The sequence below is a fragment of the Amyelois transitella genome, chromosome 2 (assembly GCF_032362555.1).
Source record: "Amyelois transitella isolate CPQ chromosome 2, ilAmyTran1.1, whole genome shotgun sequence".
In the NCBI taxonomy this organism is placed as follows: domain Eukaryota; kingdom Metazoa; phylum Arthropoda; class Insecta; order Lepidoptera; family Pyralidae; genus Amyelois; species Amyelois transitella.
The window spans coordinates 2,699,648-2,716,905 of record NC_083505.1 but is presented as its reverse complement, the minus strand read 5'-3'; the positions used below and the strand labels follow the sequence as shown (position 1 = coordinate 2,716,905).

Below are 17,258 nucleotides of genomic sequence, written 5' to 3'. Positions count from 1 at the left end.
AACCAAGTATAAAATTGGAGTTAATGATTGAAATTTTCTCATTTAACACCAAGATTACTTAGTTAGGTATAAAAGAAAGTTTTAATTTAGTATGATGAATGATAGATAAGACCTGAGTAGGTATATAACATTAAGACATTTTGATAAAATCAGAAATTTGCACTTATGTCAATTTGTGAAATAACTATATTCGGAGTTGACATCGAAAAAATCGTTCTAAGAACTGATATACCAAGAATTCAAGTTGAGATAAAGTTCCAAACATAATCTTCAGACGTCAGTGACTATCTTACCAGATATACGAAGAAAAAAATCCCACATAAAACTAGATTGTAACTGGCCACCTACAAACTCGTGCTCAATGAGTGACGCGGCGTCAGGGCACTCCCCGAGCGGGGATCACGCGTGCGCGCCGCCTATATAACGCACGCGCGCGCTCGATCTGATTCATTCTAAATTCAAACTCCACCGCTTAAAGAGAATTTAATTTAAAAAAAAAACCGGTCGCAGTCTCTGACACCTTCCAAACTCAAAATAAAAATGAAGGCCTACTCAGTCGTCGGAAACAAGAAGAAAGTGACGATGCAGATCAACGCATCCCGCCTGAAAGTTGTTGGCAACAATTGCATAGTGCGAGTGACCTGCAACCAAGGAGAAGTGGAAGTGATCGGCAACGATTGCTTCGTAGAAGTCGCTGACAACTACGGGAATATAAATCTGGTTGGTGCTAACGGCAATGTTTCGATCGGGAAGCGATGGAAAGGAGATAAAGTGAATCTAGTTGGGCCGCACCATCTTGAGGTAGCTGGGAAGAAGAAGACAGTTGGATATGAAGCTCAGCTTTCGCCAATGTCGCCTTTCAGCAAGGACTTGGATGATGTGATCGAATCCATCTTTACTTTTGTTATGCGATGATCGGATTTCAGAAGGCAGTGAATTTGTGAAATGAAAATCGCAAGACATTCTGTGTTCTAGTGTATTTCTGTGCCGTCTTTAAGAGTAGATACTCTATTCTTTGTACGAAGGACTACAGTGTATACTTAAGTTTATAAAAGGAGGTTGTATTTACTGTAGGTATCTACCTACACGCTTGGCGTTGAAGTCGCTTCCGTGAAAAGAAAATGTGGTTGTTAATTTTATAGAGATTGGAGATTTTTAATATATTTTTAGAATAATATGATAAATTTATTTTATTTTATACATCTAATTCCAAGTCCAACTTGCTTACCTGACATTACAAATTATCTTAGCGCCATTATGTTATTCCCCTTTACAATGTGAGGTGTTTTTTCCTGTAGTAACTACACTAGGTAACGTTTCCGGAATACCGGAAATATAACAAGATTTTTTAATTAATGACAATAACATGAGACTAGCAGTACGGAAGAAAATGATAAAAAAAACGTAGCGACAATGAAATTTAAATGTACCTACATATATGTTATGCAATTGCCAATGCTTATCTCCTACAGTTTTACAGCCTCTCCTTCTGCATTGACGCTTTGGAAGCTGCAGTAAACTTAGTTTAAAGTAATTAATTTGACGTCAACCAATGTTGTGAAACCAAAAGATATGACAATTATTAAGTGATGTTGATATGTCTCATTTTATTCAAATTCAAATAGAAAATTGTCATTCAACAATTTTTAAATTTAAATTTAAAAAAAATATAAAATAAAACATAACATTCAGCACAAATGAAGTCATAAAATGCAACTAGTGCTCTGCTGTTATCTGTATGATTTAAACGTTTTATTAACGTACCGTACCACGTAAGTGTTATCAGTCATTGCCAAATGAGTGCCTTTGATAAGTTGAGGCCCCTCTGAGAATAAGGTTACTCCGAATCTTATGGTAACTCTATCATAAATTTATACATACGATTTGATATATATAATAATGATCATTTCTTTATCCTTTACAGAGTTTCACAACATTGGTTCGTCGTCATTTAAATTACTTGAAACTAAGCTCACTGCCGCTTCCAAAGCGTATAAGCGGTAGCAAACTGCACTGCAGCATTTTCTTCATCTGTTAATATATAGTTGATAAAAAACAAATAGGTACACTACCTACACTTGCAATTTGCAAGTGCAAAAATGTACTTGATTCCAAGATTGTGAGTTATTTAAAGACTAGCAACCTGTCACGATTTGAATCTCAGTTCTATCTTTAATTTCAGTCTATTCAAGACTGTTAGCTCTGTCTACCCCGCAAGGTATATAGACGTGATTATATGAATTTATATATGCTAGCCCATCGCCTTAAAGAAAAATCTTAAGTTTTTAGGCTTATCATAGGGGATAAGCCTAAAAACTATAGATGCATGCATACACTGTACAAATCTCTTGAGCTACTAGCTTTGTTTTTATATAAGTAGGAAACTAGTTATTGAACTGTCTTCCAGTCCCGGCGACACGCGTAAAACTATCGCTGTTTCGCTTCTTATTATGACGTGAAACGGAATTGGATTTGGTAGAAGTGACCCTTTTTACTGTTAAACAAATTAACATCATCCCCCTGGCTTCCCCTTGGTTTTATCCTCACTTCTCTTGCATGGGAGCCCGGAGTCCAACTGTTCACTTGCCGAAACAAGACAGGTTTTTACACAAAACTACTCCTTTCTGAGCTCCGCAGTCTTCGTAGAGGAACTTTACATTGCACTTCCTCACGAGGGAAAACTCCCTTACCGAAAAGAGCATCGGTTAGCAATTAAACTAATGTACGAGATACATATGATAGGTACTCTATTTTGGTAAAAAATTAACAAGCTACAAACATTTATCGGATTAAGACATTCCGTGACCGCTAGCAATTTGACCCATCCAGTTTACACATTCACGATAATTACTGGTAAGTTTTAACGAGCGGGTATGACACGGGAACGGTGGTAGTAACCAATTCGTCAGGAAAAGAAGTTTTTATACTTATTTTTTATTTTTTTAACAAAAATATGATAAAACATTTGAGGATTAACGACAGACTATAAAAATTTAAATAATCTTTAATAAATTGATATCTAATTTTTGCATTATTTAGCAAGTGAGCCATTAACAAATAAAAAAGTTATTTCACTTCATTATCGAATTCTTGTAATTTTCCTGCGAAGCGCCATCTAGAATTAAAGTATAGAACTATTAAAGTAACTTGTTTAATCAGAAATTTGATAGAGGGCGTTAAGCGATAGTGACAAGATTTGAAAATCAACAATAAAAAAAAAGTATTGTTGTATTTTATTGAAATTTTTTAAACGTATTATATGTATTTGTACTGGTTTTTTTTATGAAAGTCCCTTAATTAGATGGTCATCAATTCAGTTCATAGTTACTTGAAGCTCCAATAGAGGACGCTGCTGAAGAGATACAGATATATTTATGTTGTTGGAAAATTTTATGTGCTTGAAAATCTCGATGTATAAAGTATATAGGTATTTGCAGTTATTTATTTGAAAGTTTTTAAAGTATATTCTATGGGCGTGGATCCATTGCATCATGGCCCGCGTTGTATTACTTATTGTACAAATAAAAAAAATCTCATAACATAAGTGGCATAGTAAATTTGTTGTAACGTTTCACGTAATCACAAGTGTTTTAATTTTTTATGTTTAGAATGTACTTGTTTACACGTTTTTTTTTAAATATTCCTACAGTTCCGGCAAGTGAGAGCATTATGCGTGAAAAAAAAAATATTTTTTAGTACTGAAAATAAAACATAACATACATATGTTTTGGTCACCCTACACCACTTGTTACAGTAGTTATTAGGTAAATGGGTGAACCACTTGGACATTACCACCTCTGTAGGTATGTAGCACACGGATCCACCTATTAAATTGATCACTCGTTGGGGCTGGCTTGATACAGTACAGTCGATGAGGAAAAAAATATTTAAATTTATATAATATTTAATTATTTGAAAAATTATTTAATTTAATTATTTCTTTTTTTTTTCACCCAAACGACGCCGACTTTTTTCTTAGTTTATTTATTTTGGAAAACACCACAAGTAATAAACATTATTTTATTGACAGTAGTATTCTTAAGTAGGTATATTTGCTATCCAATGCATGCATCTCTTATATATAAAATTCTCGTGCCACAATGTTGGTTCCCGTACTCCACCGAAACGGCTTGACCGATTCTCATGAAATTTTGTGAACATATTGAGTAGTTCTGAGAATCGGCCAATTTTTCAAACCTCTTAGTGATAAAGGTTGTCCACTCTTAACATTTTTTTAACTAAACAACATTTGCGGGACAACTAGTAAGTATATATTATTATTTTAACCTCTTTTTAAACAAATAAATGCAAATAATTATTTGAAATAGACGTAAATTTTTTTTCTTCTGAGAATAATTTGTCTTTATCGAAACTCGTTGTTGTCAATGTGTCATGTCTTCATATCAATTTATTTAATTAAAATAATAAAAATATCAGCGTTTCGCTCATTGACTGTACAGTTTTGATTATTTGAAAAACTGCACATTTAGGGTATTGGATTGGCTTTTCTGTCATAATACTTACCTACTGATGAAGCGATAAATGTATTGAGTGAGTACAGAAACCTATTCACTTTTTGCGTCGGGTTTACTTCAAATATGTAGTAGGTACTCATGCTATTTTCATATATTGGTTATTTATAGTTATATTTTCTTAGTATAAATACGTAATGATACTGATAATGAATCCTTCGTAAAAATGAAAGTTTTAATGTGAACGATGGTTGTTTTATTTTTCAAATTAAGAGCCAAGTACGGATGTTATTTTTATATTTTCTTTGATCTCAAATTAATGATTCGATTTACAAGGATGACTGACCTGACCATATTTTTTGAAAATCGAATATTAACCCAAAAATGCCGCCGCGCCACTCTTTCCAACCCGCCCACTAACCCAGAAGGCCGTTTAGTCCCCGAAGTGTCGTGGTGTATAATGAAAACTCATCAAATTCCGTAATTGGTCGCAACCAGCCACCTTGGGACTATTTATTAATCAGAAATAATAATTCACTGTAATGTGCGCGATAGATAAGATCGTAATCGGAAGGGTTAGGGGTCGGTGGCACAATATCAGTTAATGGTTTGGTTAAAATTAAAATGAAGTTAAGTAACGGAACGATGGTTTATTTACATATTAATATATCTTTGAAAAGAAAAACAACTTTTACTATAATTCCAAATAGACCAATAAAAATTGTCGGCATTATTTTTTTTTTTAATTAAAAAATATATATAAATAATTAATTGATTAATAAACGAATTAGTAAGTGCCTTAACAATAATTGACCTATAAAAACCTCACTTACCACAATCATGGTAAAATAGTGGTGAGGATGTAACCAGCGCTAACGCCAAAAGGAAGGAAATTAATCTTTAATAAATTTCTAAACCATAATTGCTTTTCAATTTATTATTCATTATTTAATTTGGAAAAACATGCGTACTTACGCATTACATTTTTAACAATTGTTCCATATTTTTATTACTTAATAAAAATATGGAACAATTGTTAAAAATGTATGCAGACTTAATAACATTAACAGGTTACTTAGCCGAACTAACCCTCGTTTAACAAACGCTAACCCGTCGATTAGCGGTCACCTGTCGGGCATAGATTTTTAATCCACGTGACCACGCCCCTATGTTGAATTCCCAAGTCACAGGAAAGAGTTAGCTTTTTAATTAAGGTAATCAGTTAATACGAGGCGCGGCTGTGACTTCACCGTTTTTTGCTCACTGTCCACGATACTTTATGGTTTGTCATGTTTTTAATTTGATGTTTTTTTTGCGTGTATTAAATAGGTTAAAATGACAGGTTGTTGGAAGGAAGCTTTTTGGTAATTTAATTTTAAATGTGACATTGGAAAATAATTAAAGCGAGTTTGTATGGTAGTTGTGTCAGCAAAATGTTTCAAATGCAAGTAGCATTTGAAACATTTTTGAATCCTCATGCAACCTGTCATTATTCGAATCTCAATTCCGTCACTTGGCTTTCCAGTTTCTTTTAGATTGTTGACTATGCCATAAGTTATAAAGATGTGGTTTTATGTAAGTATGTATGTAAGTATTACTTGGTGCTTTAAAACGACTAAAGCCATAAATTTTAACCAAAGTAAGAGTATATGTAGGTAAAATAAGGGTGCGTAGATTTTGGGTACCTATAGGTATACATACTAAATGAATTAAATAAACCCTTACGTTGTTTTTAGAATCAACATACATACATCCATCACGTCTATGTCTTTTGCGGGGTAGACAGAGCCAACAGTCTTAAAAATACCCAATAGGCCATGTTCAGCTGTTTGGCTTATTGATATTTTAGAAATCAAAAGTACATAAATAAGTTTGTTTAATTATCTGTCATTATGGCAACAAATCTTTGGTAAATAAGGTTATTTATTCAACTGCTATTTATTATGCACAGGTAATACCCAGTATCCAGTGCAATAAGTCCATTTATTAAACCAATTTCTATAGTAGGTATCATTTACATCTTTATTTCTTTTGTTTTAATTAAAAATTTCCATAATTTTTTTTACGGATGATGCTTGATAAGCGTGTTAAAATGAATGAGTGTTGTTGTAAGTAAGTGAGAAAATATATGATACATACCTACATGATTCTGCGTTGTAAAATATAGCAACCACTAAAGCAAAAGACGACTAAGGGAAAAAACTTAATCAGTTAGAGTAAGTTTCCATACTATGTAATCTAAGGGCTTAAGCTCATTTAAGGTCAATTTAGCTATAATCTAGATATTAGAAAGGTCATAAACTTGGAATAAACATAATGGAAGTTTTTTAGTCTACCTGCCACTATTTTTGAATCATAAATCCTTCCAGCTAAACGTCGTATTTGACTACTGTGATTATTGACTCTGTCTACCCGTAAGGGACAGATGTGATAGGAAAAAAATGGAAGTTATTATCAAATTAGCATAATGTATTTATCTACTTTGCCGGATATCTCTGAAACAAACTACAAATTTCGACGGTCTCGCCAGACGGTTCCATGGTGTAATGGTTAGCACTCTGGACTCTGAATCCAGCGATCCGAGTTCAAATCTCGGTGGAACCTGTTCTTTTTGCCTTTTTCTTTTGATAGCTCGAATAGAAATTTGTTGTTATTGTTAAGTTATTTATGTTTTTTTATTTTGCCATTAATTAATTAATTATAAATTAAATATAAAAAACATTTCTTGTTCGTTTTACTTGGTAAAATTAAAAAAAAATCAGCGTCGATTAGGTTATTTTGATTTTTAAATACTTGAAATGCATTTTATTTTGTTCAGAGAGACGCAACAAGTAATATCTTAATCACGACCACTGGGTAATCATGTTAAAAATTGGTTTAAATAAAATCATTACAAGGTGTGTTCGATTAAAATTCCTGTAAAGGAATTTGTTCAAACAATCTTAAAACTTAATCGTTTTAGAAATATCAATTTAAAAACATCAGAAATCATTTTATACGATAACATTTAATATATCTATCTGTTGTTAAGTATATTAACAAGGAACTGACTGACTGACATACATTAACACATAATATTATCAACGTATTTTAGAGCTATACTCGTATGAGTGAAGACACAGTCTACAGGCAATCCCTAACGATAATACTTAATTTTGGTATCTAATACATCTCTAGGCGTTACGCGTCTTTGTCCCTTACGGGGAAGACAGTGCTGATAATCTCGAATAGATAAATAAAATAAAAGACAATGTTGAGGCTGAGATTCGAATAGTGAGAGTTGTATGATTCTTTCCCTTGATTGGTGTTTGCACGAGAAGAAGCAGCTGGTGCACACTATGTTTTTTATGCCGTGTGGTTCCTGGCACCAATAAAAAAAGAATAGGACCACTCTGTCTCGTTCCCATGGACATCGTAAAAGGCCACTAAGGGATAGGCTTATACATTTGGAGTTCTGCTTTAAGGCGATGGGATATTTGAATCTCAATTCTATCATGCCAAACAGCCGAATGTGGCCTATCAGTCTCTTCAGGACTGCTGGCTATGTCTACCGCGGAAGAGATATAGACATGATTATATGTATGTATGTTTTCTCTTTCCTACCAAACTTGCATGGAAGCTTGATTATGCTGCTATGAAGCAGCATTATGCTGAGGGGGTACCCTTTCGGGAGCACCATACTACATGTTTATTTTTGTACATATTTTTGTTTCCTTTTTTTGTCTTTTTGTTATGGTGTTCTTTGAATAAATTCTTTTTACTTTACTTTTACTTTTTACTTGAACTAGATGAATCGTCTTTTACGACATCCATGGGAAAGACATGGAGTATTCTATACTAAATTAAGTAGTGGAAACCACAGTCACAAAAACTTGGAGTAAGCTGCTAAGTTCTTTTTTTTATCTTTATATAAAATTATAAATGTTATCAGCGTCTATTCCAATCAAGGAAGAAATACCTTTTATAGGTACCTCTCTATAGAACACTTATTCAAATTCCTTCAATCATTCTAACCATTGACCGGCAGCTGTCAAATTTCGAAAACAGAACATCGAAACGCCACAGATAATGTCGGTATAGGGGTAAATTATTGAAAAGTGGCGAATAGTCCCGTGGCGCCTCCCGTTTGCCTCATTGTAACTCGATAAGATATTTATTGGCGGGAAGCATTTGAAAATGGAATCGCTCCTTGGCGGGCAAACGTCGCCATAACGGGCGCACGTCCGTTGGCATTCTACATTTTTATTTTGTCAATATTTAATGTGATGGCCAGAGAGGTGCTACAGAGGGTGTACATTCACAAATTTTGTCTGTAGTAATCTTTGAGCTGCTTATTTTATTACTTTTACCAAATATAATTTTTATTTCTTGATATATAACTTCATTAAAAAAAACCAGAAGTTATTACTGGAAAAAAAATCGAGATATCGGCCTAAGAATATTAGTTTAATTAAATGAGCATAGACTTAATAGTATGTGAGTATAATTTTGTTGTTCGTTTTGTTGCTCTTTGTCGCACACTAGCTTTCGCGCAGAGCTTCGCTCCCGTGGGAATTTCTAGAAAAAAAATGCCTATGTTACTCCTAAACGATCTGGTCAAGATTCAAATTTTCGTTTCTTGTAGGTCTATGGTCCAATAAAGTTTAAAAACGCTTATAAAAATATAACGTAAACTTATCATATCCCGAGATACGTCCCAGCATTATACCTCACATTCAGTGTCCCAGAAGCGTCCACGGAATACATTTGCGGGAGCGCTTAGCGACCGGTATAAAATATTGTTTTTTGCCAATATCTGAACAGGGAAAACACCTACAAGTTGAATAGTCCAGGAGTTGGGACGTGTTATAACTCTTTTTTTTAGGAAAACATTTAAATAATATTTTTTCGTAACTTGATGGTTATTACGAAGTTCGTGTGGTTCCCGGCCCCAATATTAAAAAAAAAGAAAACGGTTGTATGGTTTTATTGAGATTGGAATAGTGACAAGTTGCTAGCCCATCGCTTAAAAGAATTGTACCTACTTATCCTAATATCCTATCCCTACCAATACCAATCTAAAACATAGTCTCCATGATATCAATACACCCGAACTCTTTACATCCTCTCTTGAGATAAGAGTATAATTAAATTTACAAAATTTTATGAAATCAGGTTAATCTCGACTTAAGTTTGATATCTGCTTCCTCTATTATGAAATGCATATAGAAGTAACTTGTACCAGTTCAGTCTAGGGAATATGCATTTTAACCTAGCTGAACAAACAAAATAAAGTTATGCACATACGTTTAAAAACTAATCGATGTTCTTAAGGCGAGGGAAAACATCGTGAGAAAATTTACACATTCAGGATGTGTAACCATGATCCATTATGGGTTAGGTAGGTTCCCCTGCAAAGATTGTGGAGGTCAGACGGGAGTTGTATGGTAAAAACCTGACTTACCCAATCCAGGACACGGTAAAAGTCAAACGGTCGAGCTCCACTCTGGAGAGATGAGGAAGCAAATGGGACTGACGTTAGGACATAGAAGACTTATGTAAGTTTGTGAGTTAAACGGCCTCTGTGGCACAGCGGCATGACTCGATTCCCGGCCAGGGTTTGATGAGAAACGAACTTTCTCTAATTGGCCAGGGTCTTGAATGTTTGTCTTACTTTTCTATACTAATATAAAGCTGAAGAGTTTGTTTGTTTGTTTGAACGCGCTAATCTCAGGAACTTCTAGTTCGAATTGAAAAATTATTTTTGTGTTGAATAGACCATTTATCGAGGAAGGCTTTAGGCTATATAACATCACGCTGCAACTATTGGAGCGATGTAATAATGGAAAATATGAAAAAAACGGGGAAAATTATTCATCCTTGAGGGCTTTAATGATGCCCGAAATAACTATACCACGCGGACGTATCACAGCTAGTTTGTAATAAAATCGTAGTATCGTTGAGTTAGTATGTCGTAACACAAGTATCGAACTTACTGCAAGACCAACTCAATCTGTGTAATTTGTCCCGTATATATTTATTTATTATTATTTATTAAACTATGAAACCTGGCCTTTGGACTATAGAGCTGGAGTTAGGTGGCAATATGAAATATAAAAGCGGGAGTATCCAGTCGCCTATTGATTGATGTGGTGAATATTTCAGAGTACTTATGGGTCACCCTTTCAAAATGTAACTTTTTAACTCGGAAACTTATGAGAACCAAGTGCAGGATTTTATTGTTTTGTTACTTGATACTCGATGTATGTCACTGGAGAATATAAATCGATGCTATATTAATCAATTTTAATTTTATTATCACCTATTTTCAGGTAACTAAAGAGAGAATGAGAGACAGGTTCAAAAGAAACAAATTACGGGTTTTATAAAACAAAAACAAAAAGAACAACAGGTTCCACCGAAATTTGAACTCGGATCGCTGGATTCAAAGTCCAGAGTGCTAACCATTACACCATGGAACCGTTGAGTAATCCAATTATAAGACTTTAGTTTATCAACCAACAAGCCAATTTATTAACCATAATCATTAATTAGTCATCGAGTATAATATTTGTCGCATCACCTTTCATTGTTATCTGTAAATGTCGGAAAAGGCGACTAAGTAAATATAAATAAACGACAGTGTCTCTGTTAAGAAGACCGCTCTTACAGTTGACACTGAAATTCACATAGAAATAATTTCTGAAAGTTTCCAATTTCTATCTGATATTTCTGTTTGGAAACCAGTAAGCAAGCTAGTGTATAAAATCTCTCATTTTGGTCAGGGGTTAACTTGGAATACTTGATCATGATCACGTCTCGAGAAACAAATGAACCCTCGCCAATAGGAATTCTTCTCCGCGAATCAGTCAACTTGACAGCGACAAGTATTTACGACCTATGGAAAAAATTGCCACTACCAATTTTTAGGGTTCGGCAACAGCAAACACGATCTTATAATTTGGCAATAGAAACTATTCTTGAAAAACAAAAAAAAAAGATGATCTCGATCACTCTAAAGTTTAGAGAAAAATGTTTTGCTGTTTTAACTTTTTTTTTTTTCATAAATTTTCACTTATTGCTTTGGTTTAATATCCATCCAGGGTAAGTGATTTATGTTAGGTACATTTATGTCGATTTATAATATTTATAAAATACTAGCTGTGCCCGCGACTTCGTCCGCGTGGAATAGTTATTTTGGGCATCATATTTATTTTTGCAAACATCCTCCTCGGCTTTATCAATTATAGCTGCTAATTGTTATGCGACTTGGCGACGACTTGGCCCACATCATTACCCGCGACCGAACGGAGACCGTATATATGCGTTTAGGGTGAGAGGTTGTGCGTTTGTGTGTTTGTTTGTGCAAACCAATGTTAGCATATATCTCCAAAACTACTGGTCCGATTTTAATGCGGTGTTCACTACTGGATTTAGATTTGATTGGTGCATGTTCTTAGATAGGTGTTACGGTTACAAATTACCAGGATGCGCTGCAGTATACAATTGTTTACATAAATGAATGTTAGCATGTATCTCCAAAACCACGGGTTCAATTTGAATGCAGTTTTCACTGCTACATACAAAGGAAGTATTATAAGTAGAATGATACCTATCTATATGTAGGAAGTAGGATAGAGCAGGGCGATCGAAAGATGCGGGGTGAGGCGGTCACGCGTATTAGAAAGAACGCTGGTTCGCCGTATTAAATGTTTCGCTGCAAATTGCTTATAACGACTATATCTCAAAACCTATTCGTCTGATTTATATACTGTAAATGGCAATTTTAGTCTACATGAAAAGCCGAAAGTAATAAACATATTTATTTGGATAAGGATTAAAACTGAATTAAAGAAAATTGGTTTCAAAATAACTAATGTTTATAATGAAAAAATAATCTTAAAAAATGAACATAAAAGTGGTTATTGAAAGTAAACCTTAAGAGATAGATATATGCTCTCGCAGACTTTTTTGTGGCAAAAAATGAGTACTTCACATCTTTAGTACATTGTTTTACTATATCTTTGTTGGTTTGCGCAGCGTTCGCGTGGAAAGCTCGCAGATGGCCGACTCATTCAACTTTCACCTGCATTGTTGACGTTTCCCGTAGGAAATCCGGGATAAAATGTAGAATATAGCCTTCCTCGATAAATAGACTATCTAACAGTGAAAGAATTATTCAAATCGGTTCAGTAGTTTCTGAGATTAGCGCGTTTAAACAAACAAACAAACTCTTCAGCTTTATAATATTAGTATAGATATAATAGTAACTAAATAGGCTATAAGTTTTGGACAGCGCCGCCTACTAATATTTTCTCTGGGTGAAGTTTTTTATACAATTATAGTTCACCTGGAAGAGATCGCTTTTAGTCATAAAGTCGCCTTTTGCTAGTTTATTCTTAGTACATGTGAATATATTGTAGCTAATTGCAGTGCAATAAAGGATAAACTTTATTCTGCATACAAGGTTCATTCTTTTATCCATCCTTAGTCATTGCTGAATTGGTGTGGATTCCATTCTATTCAAATTCAAAATTCTAAACTTTTATTCATTATTATGGGACACTGCAATATGACTTATTAATTGTCATTTGACTTCAACCAAAATTCACTGCCGCTCCCAAAGCGTCAGTACAGAAGATGAGGCAACAAACTGCACTGCATATTCTGTCATATCGATTCAATTTTATATTTTCCCTGTTATACTTATTTCTTTCCAGTTGCAATGATAAATGCATATATCTTTTGCTTGCTCCAAATTTAAGTATAACTTTTCTACTACGGAACCATATTTATTTACATGTCTAACGCACTTAGCTACTTTATTTTTCATTTAACACAATCCTCGCGACAAATGGTCGGCGGACATGACCGTACCCGTTTCCTTATTGTTTTGCGGGGCCCTAAAATTAAATTTTGAGATTGACGTCAACAAATGCTTGCGTTTTTTTAATGGGAGTTGGATAAGGATTTTAGTCGGATAGTTACTATCCCAAAAAGTTATTGTGTTTTTCTTCATATTTTAATTTTTTTAATTTTTATGTTTTTAAATAAATCATCACAGCGTGTTACCGATGGCTTTTCAAATATTTATTAGCTTCTAAGTCAATAAAAAATATATTTGTGTGTCGGTATTGTTGCCTTAAATAAATTATTAAAAGATCATTTACCATCTTAACCTGACCAGGGATTTTTACCGAGGTTCAAAGGAATACCTAAGTTATTTTTAATCTGGGTCAGGTCAAGAGTATCTAACTACTTACGAGTGCCAAAAACCGATAGGCTTGTATGACACAACAAAACATCAATGAATAAAGCTGAAACAACATAAAAGTATACATAAATCAAGAGGAATGTGGATTTACATGTTCCTTCTTCTTCGTTTCTTGGTACTGGGGTTGTGACACTATAAGTCTTTGTCTACACATACGGATTATGTTAAACTCGTATCTACTAGTAAAGTTATAAATCTATTAAAACATGAACCATCCTTCTAGAATTCGGTTGCGTCCTCACCTCCCTGGATGGGAGTTCTAGATGCGCCTTTAACCACGATCCTAGTTAAGGTAAGTCCGTATAAGCATAAAATGGACAAACAAAAACACTTTATATCTACTGTAAATGTAGGAGAGTTTCACAACTTTGCAACCCTCAACACTATCCAGACCGATTTGTCTGCGAGACCCTTTTAATAAAATATTTAACGCTGAGACAGATTACTTACCGCGAATATTGTTCTTTGCTGCCATAGAGCTTTAACTCATTAGAGAAAGAATGCAAATAAGAATAAATAATAGGGCAACTCCATCTCTTTCCCATGGATGTCGTAAAAGGCGACTAAAGGATAGGCTTATAAACTTGGGATTCAACATTTAGGCGATGAGCTAGCTACCTGTCACTTTTTGAATCTCAATTCTATCATTAAGCCAAACAGCTGCACGTCTCCTATCAGTCTCTTAAAGTCTGTGGGCTTACATTATATGTATGTATGCAAATAAATATAGTTAAGTCTGCTTTGTTAGATATTTTTTTTTTTGGTCACCTTTTGTCAGTTACCGAAACCGCCGAGCATGCATGAAGACAGTTGTGAATGTGCATGAAGCGAAGGAAGTATGCAGAGATCGTGGCAAGTGGAAAGATGTAGTCTCTGCCTGCCCCTCCGGGAAAGAGGCGTGATTTTATGTATGTATGTTTGTGAGTTATAACGTGACATGTGTATACTCGTAATAATAATATTTATAATTTTTTTAATTGAATTTCTGCCATATGTTGTTCTTCTCAAGCCAAACCAGCATATAACGATGTAATAAAAAGTGAATTTTGTTACATTTATTATTTGTTTGTTACTCAATTGAATATTATGTACCTATTATAAGACAATTTAGACCAAGTTAAGGACGTCCTGGCAAAGGGTCAGGTCGATAGTACATTAGATGAGAATGAGAGAGAGATCAGATGCAGAGATCGTGGCAAATATAAAGATGTAGTCCTTGCCTACGTTTCCGGGAAAATGGCGTGATTTTATATATGTATGTATGTAACTCTTTATTGTACAGCAAGAAATTACAATGCTAAATCATATATAACAGCAGCAAAAGGCGATCTTTATAATTTCACATTGTACCATTTTCCTCAGTGCTCATCGTATGGTGAAAAATTGGCAACCAACCTCACAATTTGCCGTGCTGTGTGGTTCCCGGGCACCAATAGAAAAAAGAATAGGACCACTCCATCTCTTTCCAACGGATGTCGTAAAAGGCGACTAAAGGATAGGCTTATAAACTTGGAATTCTTCTTTTAGGCGATGGGCTAGCAACCCGTCACTATTTGAATCTCAATTCTATCTTAAAGCCAAATAGCTGAACGTGGCCTATCAGTCTTTACAAGACTGTTGGCTCTGTCTACCCCACAAGGGATAAAGACGTGATTATATGTATGTATGTTACCTCACAATTTCTTGGCTATCATGTTTCTTATTCATTCTCTACTCGTTGTGTGTCAATGTACGTATCACAACTTCAGTTTGTCTGTCCCCTCGGGTCACAGTTCAGACGTAGACAAATCCTTCGGTATGTGAGCGGTGTGGTTGATTTATATAGATTTTCCTGATGTAGTGCAAATCTAAATTAATAAATGATTGAGTATGTGGAGTTTCTTAACTGTGAGGTAATTCTATTTAAAAGTTAAATGGAAATGAGTGAAGAATTTTTTTTGTGTGACAGTTGCTTCTCTTCCCATGAAGACTGTAAAAGACAATCAAGGAATATGCTAGAATTAAACCCCAGTTTAGTTTATACAACATTATGTTTAGTTAATCGAAACAAAAGTGTAACTTATCTACAACCAACAATATAAATACTAAACTAGGTACTTATTTCAATTGATGTCTATGATGGCAAAATAGTTCATTTTTGTATATTTATAAGTTTTCTCCTTTCATATTTGATGCAGTTTTCACAATTATATACAACTGATATTGGAAGGTTCATACATACAATCATATCTCGAATGACACCATGCTAAGTCGGCTCGGATCGATAAAGTAGTACATGAAATAAACCCTCAAATATGTAGTGTAGTGAAGTGATAGCACACTCAACATATATACAGCTCTTGGGAAATTCGCTCAGCACATTACATCACTCTGCGAGATGAAGCCGGATGGTGGTACGTCGAGAAAATCTTAATCCAATAGTACGCGACAGCGAATGATTTATATAGAGAGCGCCGCTGATCGGGTGCTTAAAATGACGCTTTACAATACCTAAAAACTTGATAAAGGTTGACAATCTCGCAAAATTAGGTAGGCAGCTAATATCGTAGAATAAAACATAATTAATTATTTTTTACCTGCATATAAAAACAAAAATACATATTCTTTAGGGTGGATAAAGCTTATGGTCATGGGACTCGAAGGGCATGTTTGGCTGGATGGCTAGCGCATTGCCAAAAATGACAACCATTTTTTTCAATTTTTACGAGGAGAAATACAATCATATATTATGTTTTTATAGGATTTTAGTTCGTAACGAATAAATTTAAAAAATACAACAAAAATATTGAATGAGTTATCATTTTGAGTAACATAGGCTTTTTATTCCTATAAATTTCTAGCCAAACCCCGATTCGAAGTTTAGTGGAAAAAGCTGTATTGTAAAAAGCGACGTTTTATCCGTCCAATCGCTCAGCCAGCAATATACTCCGGTCGCACACCTGAGCGCAATCACATTATCTAGATGCGACGAGCGATTTTTTTTCTATGTATGGATTTCGATCAAGTTTTTGGAAATTTTGGTAAATCACACAAAGATTCATTTATAACTTTAACATGTGAAATTAGATAATCAGACACGTATGGCTGTATTAGCTTTTGCCGAAGCTTTGAGGAAGCAGTGGATATCTATAAAAATCTTAGAAAAAATCATACGCATTACTTCTAAGATATCATATGAAAAGTGCAATACCTAAATGTGGCCGAAGCGAAAGAAGTAAATAAATAAATAAATATATACAGGAAAAATTACACTGATTGAGTTAGCCTCGAAGTAAGTTCGAGACTTGTTACGAGATACGATACTATATATTATAATAAATACTTATATAGATAAACATCCAAGACCCAGGCCAATCAGAAAAAGTTCTTTTCTCATCATGCCCTGGCCGGGATTCGAACCCGGGACCTCCGGTGTCACAGACAAGCGTACTACCGCTGCGCCACAGAGGCCGTCAAGATGTGAGAAGTATGCAGAGATCGTGACAAATGCCGTGACAAAAGTTGGATCTTTTACAATATGTTATGTATAATAG

At 34.4% G+C, this 17,258-nt stretch overlaps 1 protein-coding gene and 2 non-coding genes across 3 annotated transcripts; 2 read left to right on the top strand and 1 right to left on the bottom strand.

The window, feature by feature from the left end:
• The first annotated feature begins 370 nt into the window (after positions 1-370).
• On the top strand, positions 371-1,177 carry LOC106143057 (uncharacterized). The gene has a single exon (XM_013345029.2). The coding sequence runs from the start codon at positions 541-543 to the stop codon at positions 913-915; it is 375 nt and encodes a 124-aa protein (XP_013200483.1). The 5' UTR covers positions 371-540; the 3' UTR covers positions 916-1,177.
• A 5,827-nt stretch (positions 1,178-7,004) lies between these two features.
• On the top strand, positions 7,005-7,076 carry Trnaq-cug (transfer RNA glutamine (anticodon CUG)). The gene has a single exon. It is a non-coding gene; the product is annotated as a tRNA-Gln (tRNA).
• Positions 7,077-10,861: 3,785 nt separating this feature from the next.
• Trnaq-uug (transfer RNA glutamine (anticodon UUG)) lies at positions 10,862-10,933 on the bottom strand. Its single transcript has one exon. It is a non-coding gene; the product is annotated as a tRNA-Gln (tRNA).
• Between the last annotated feature and the right edge of the window lie 6,325 nt (positions 10,934-17,258).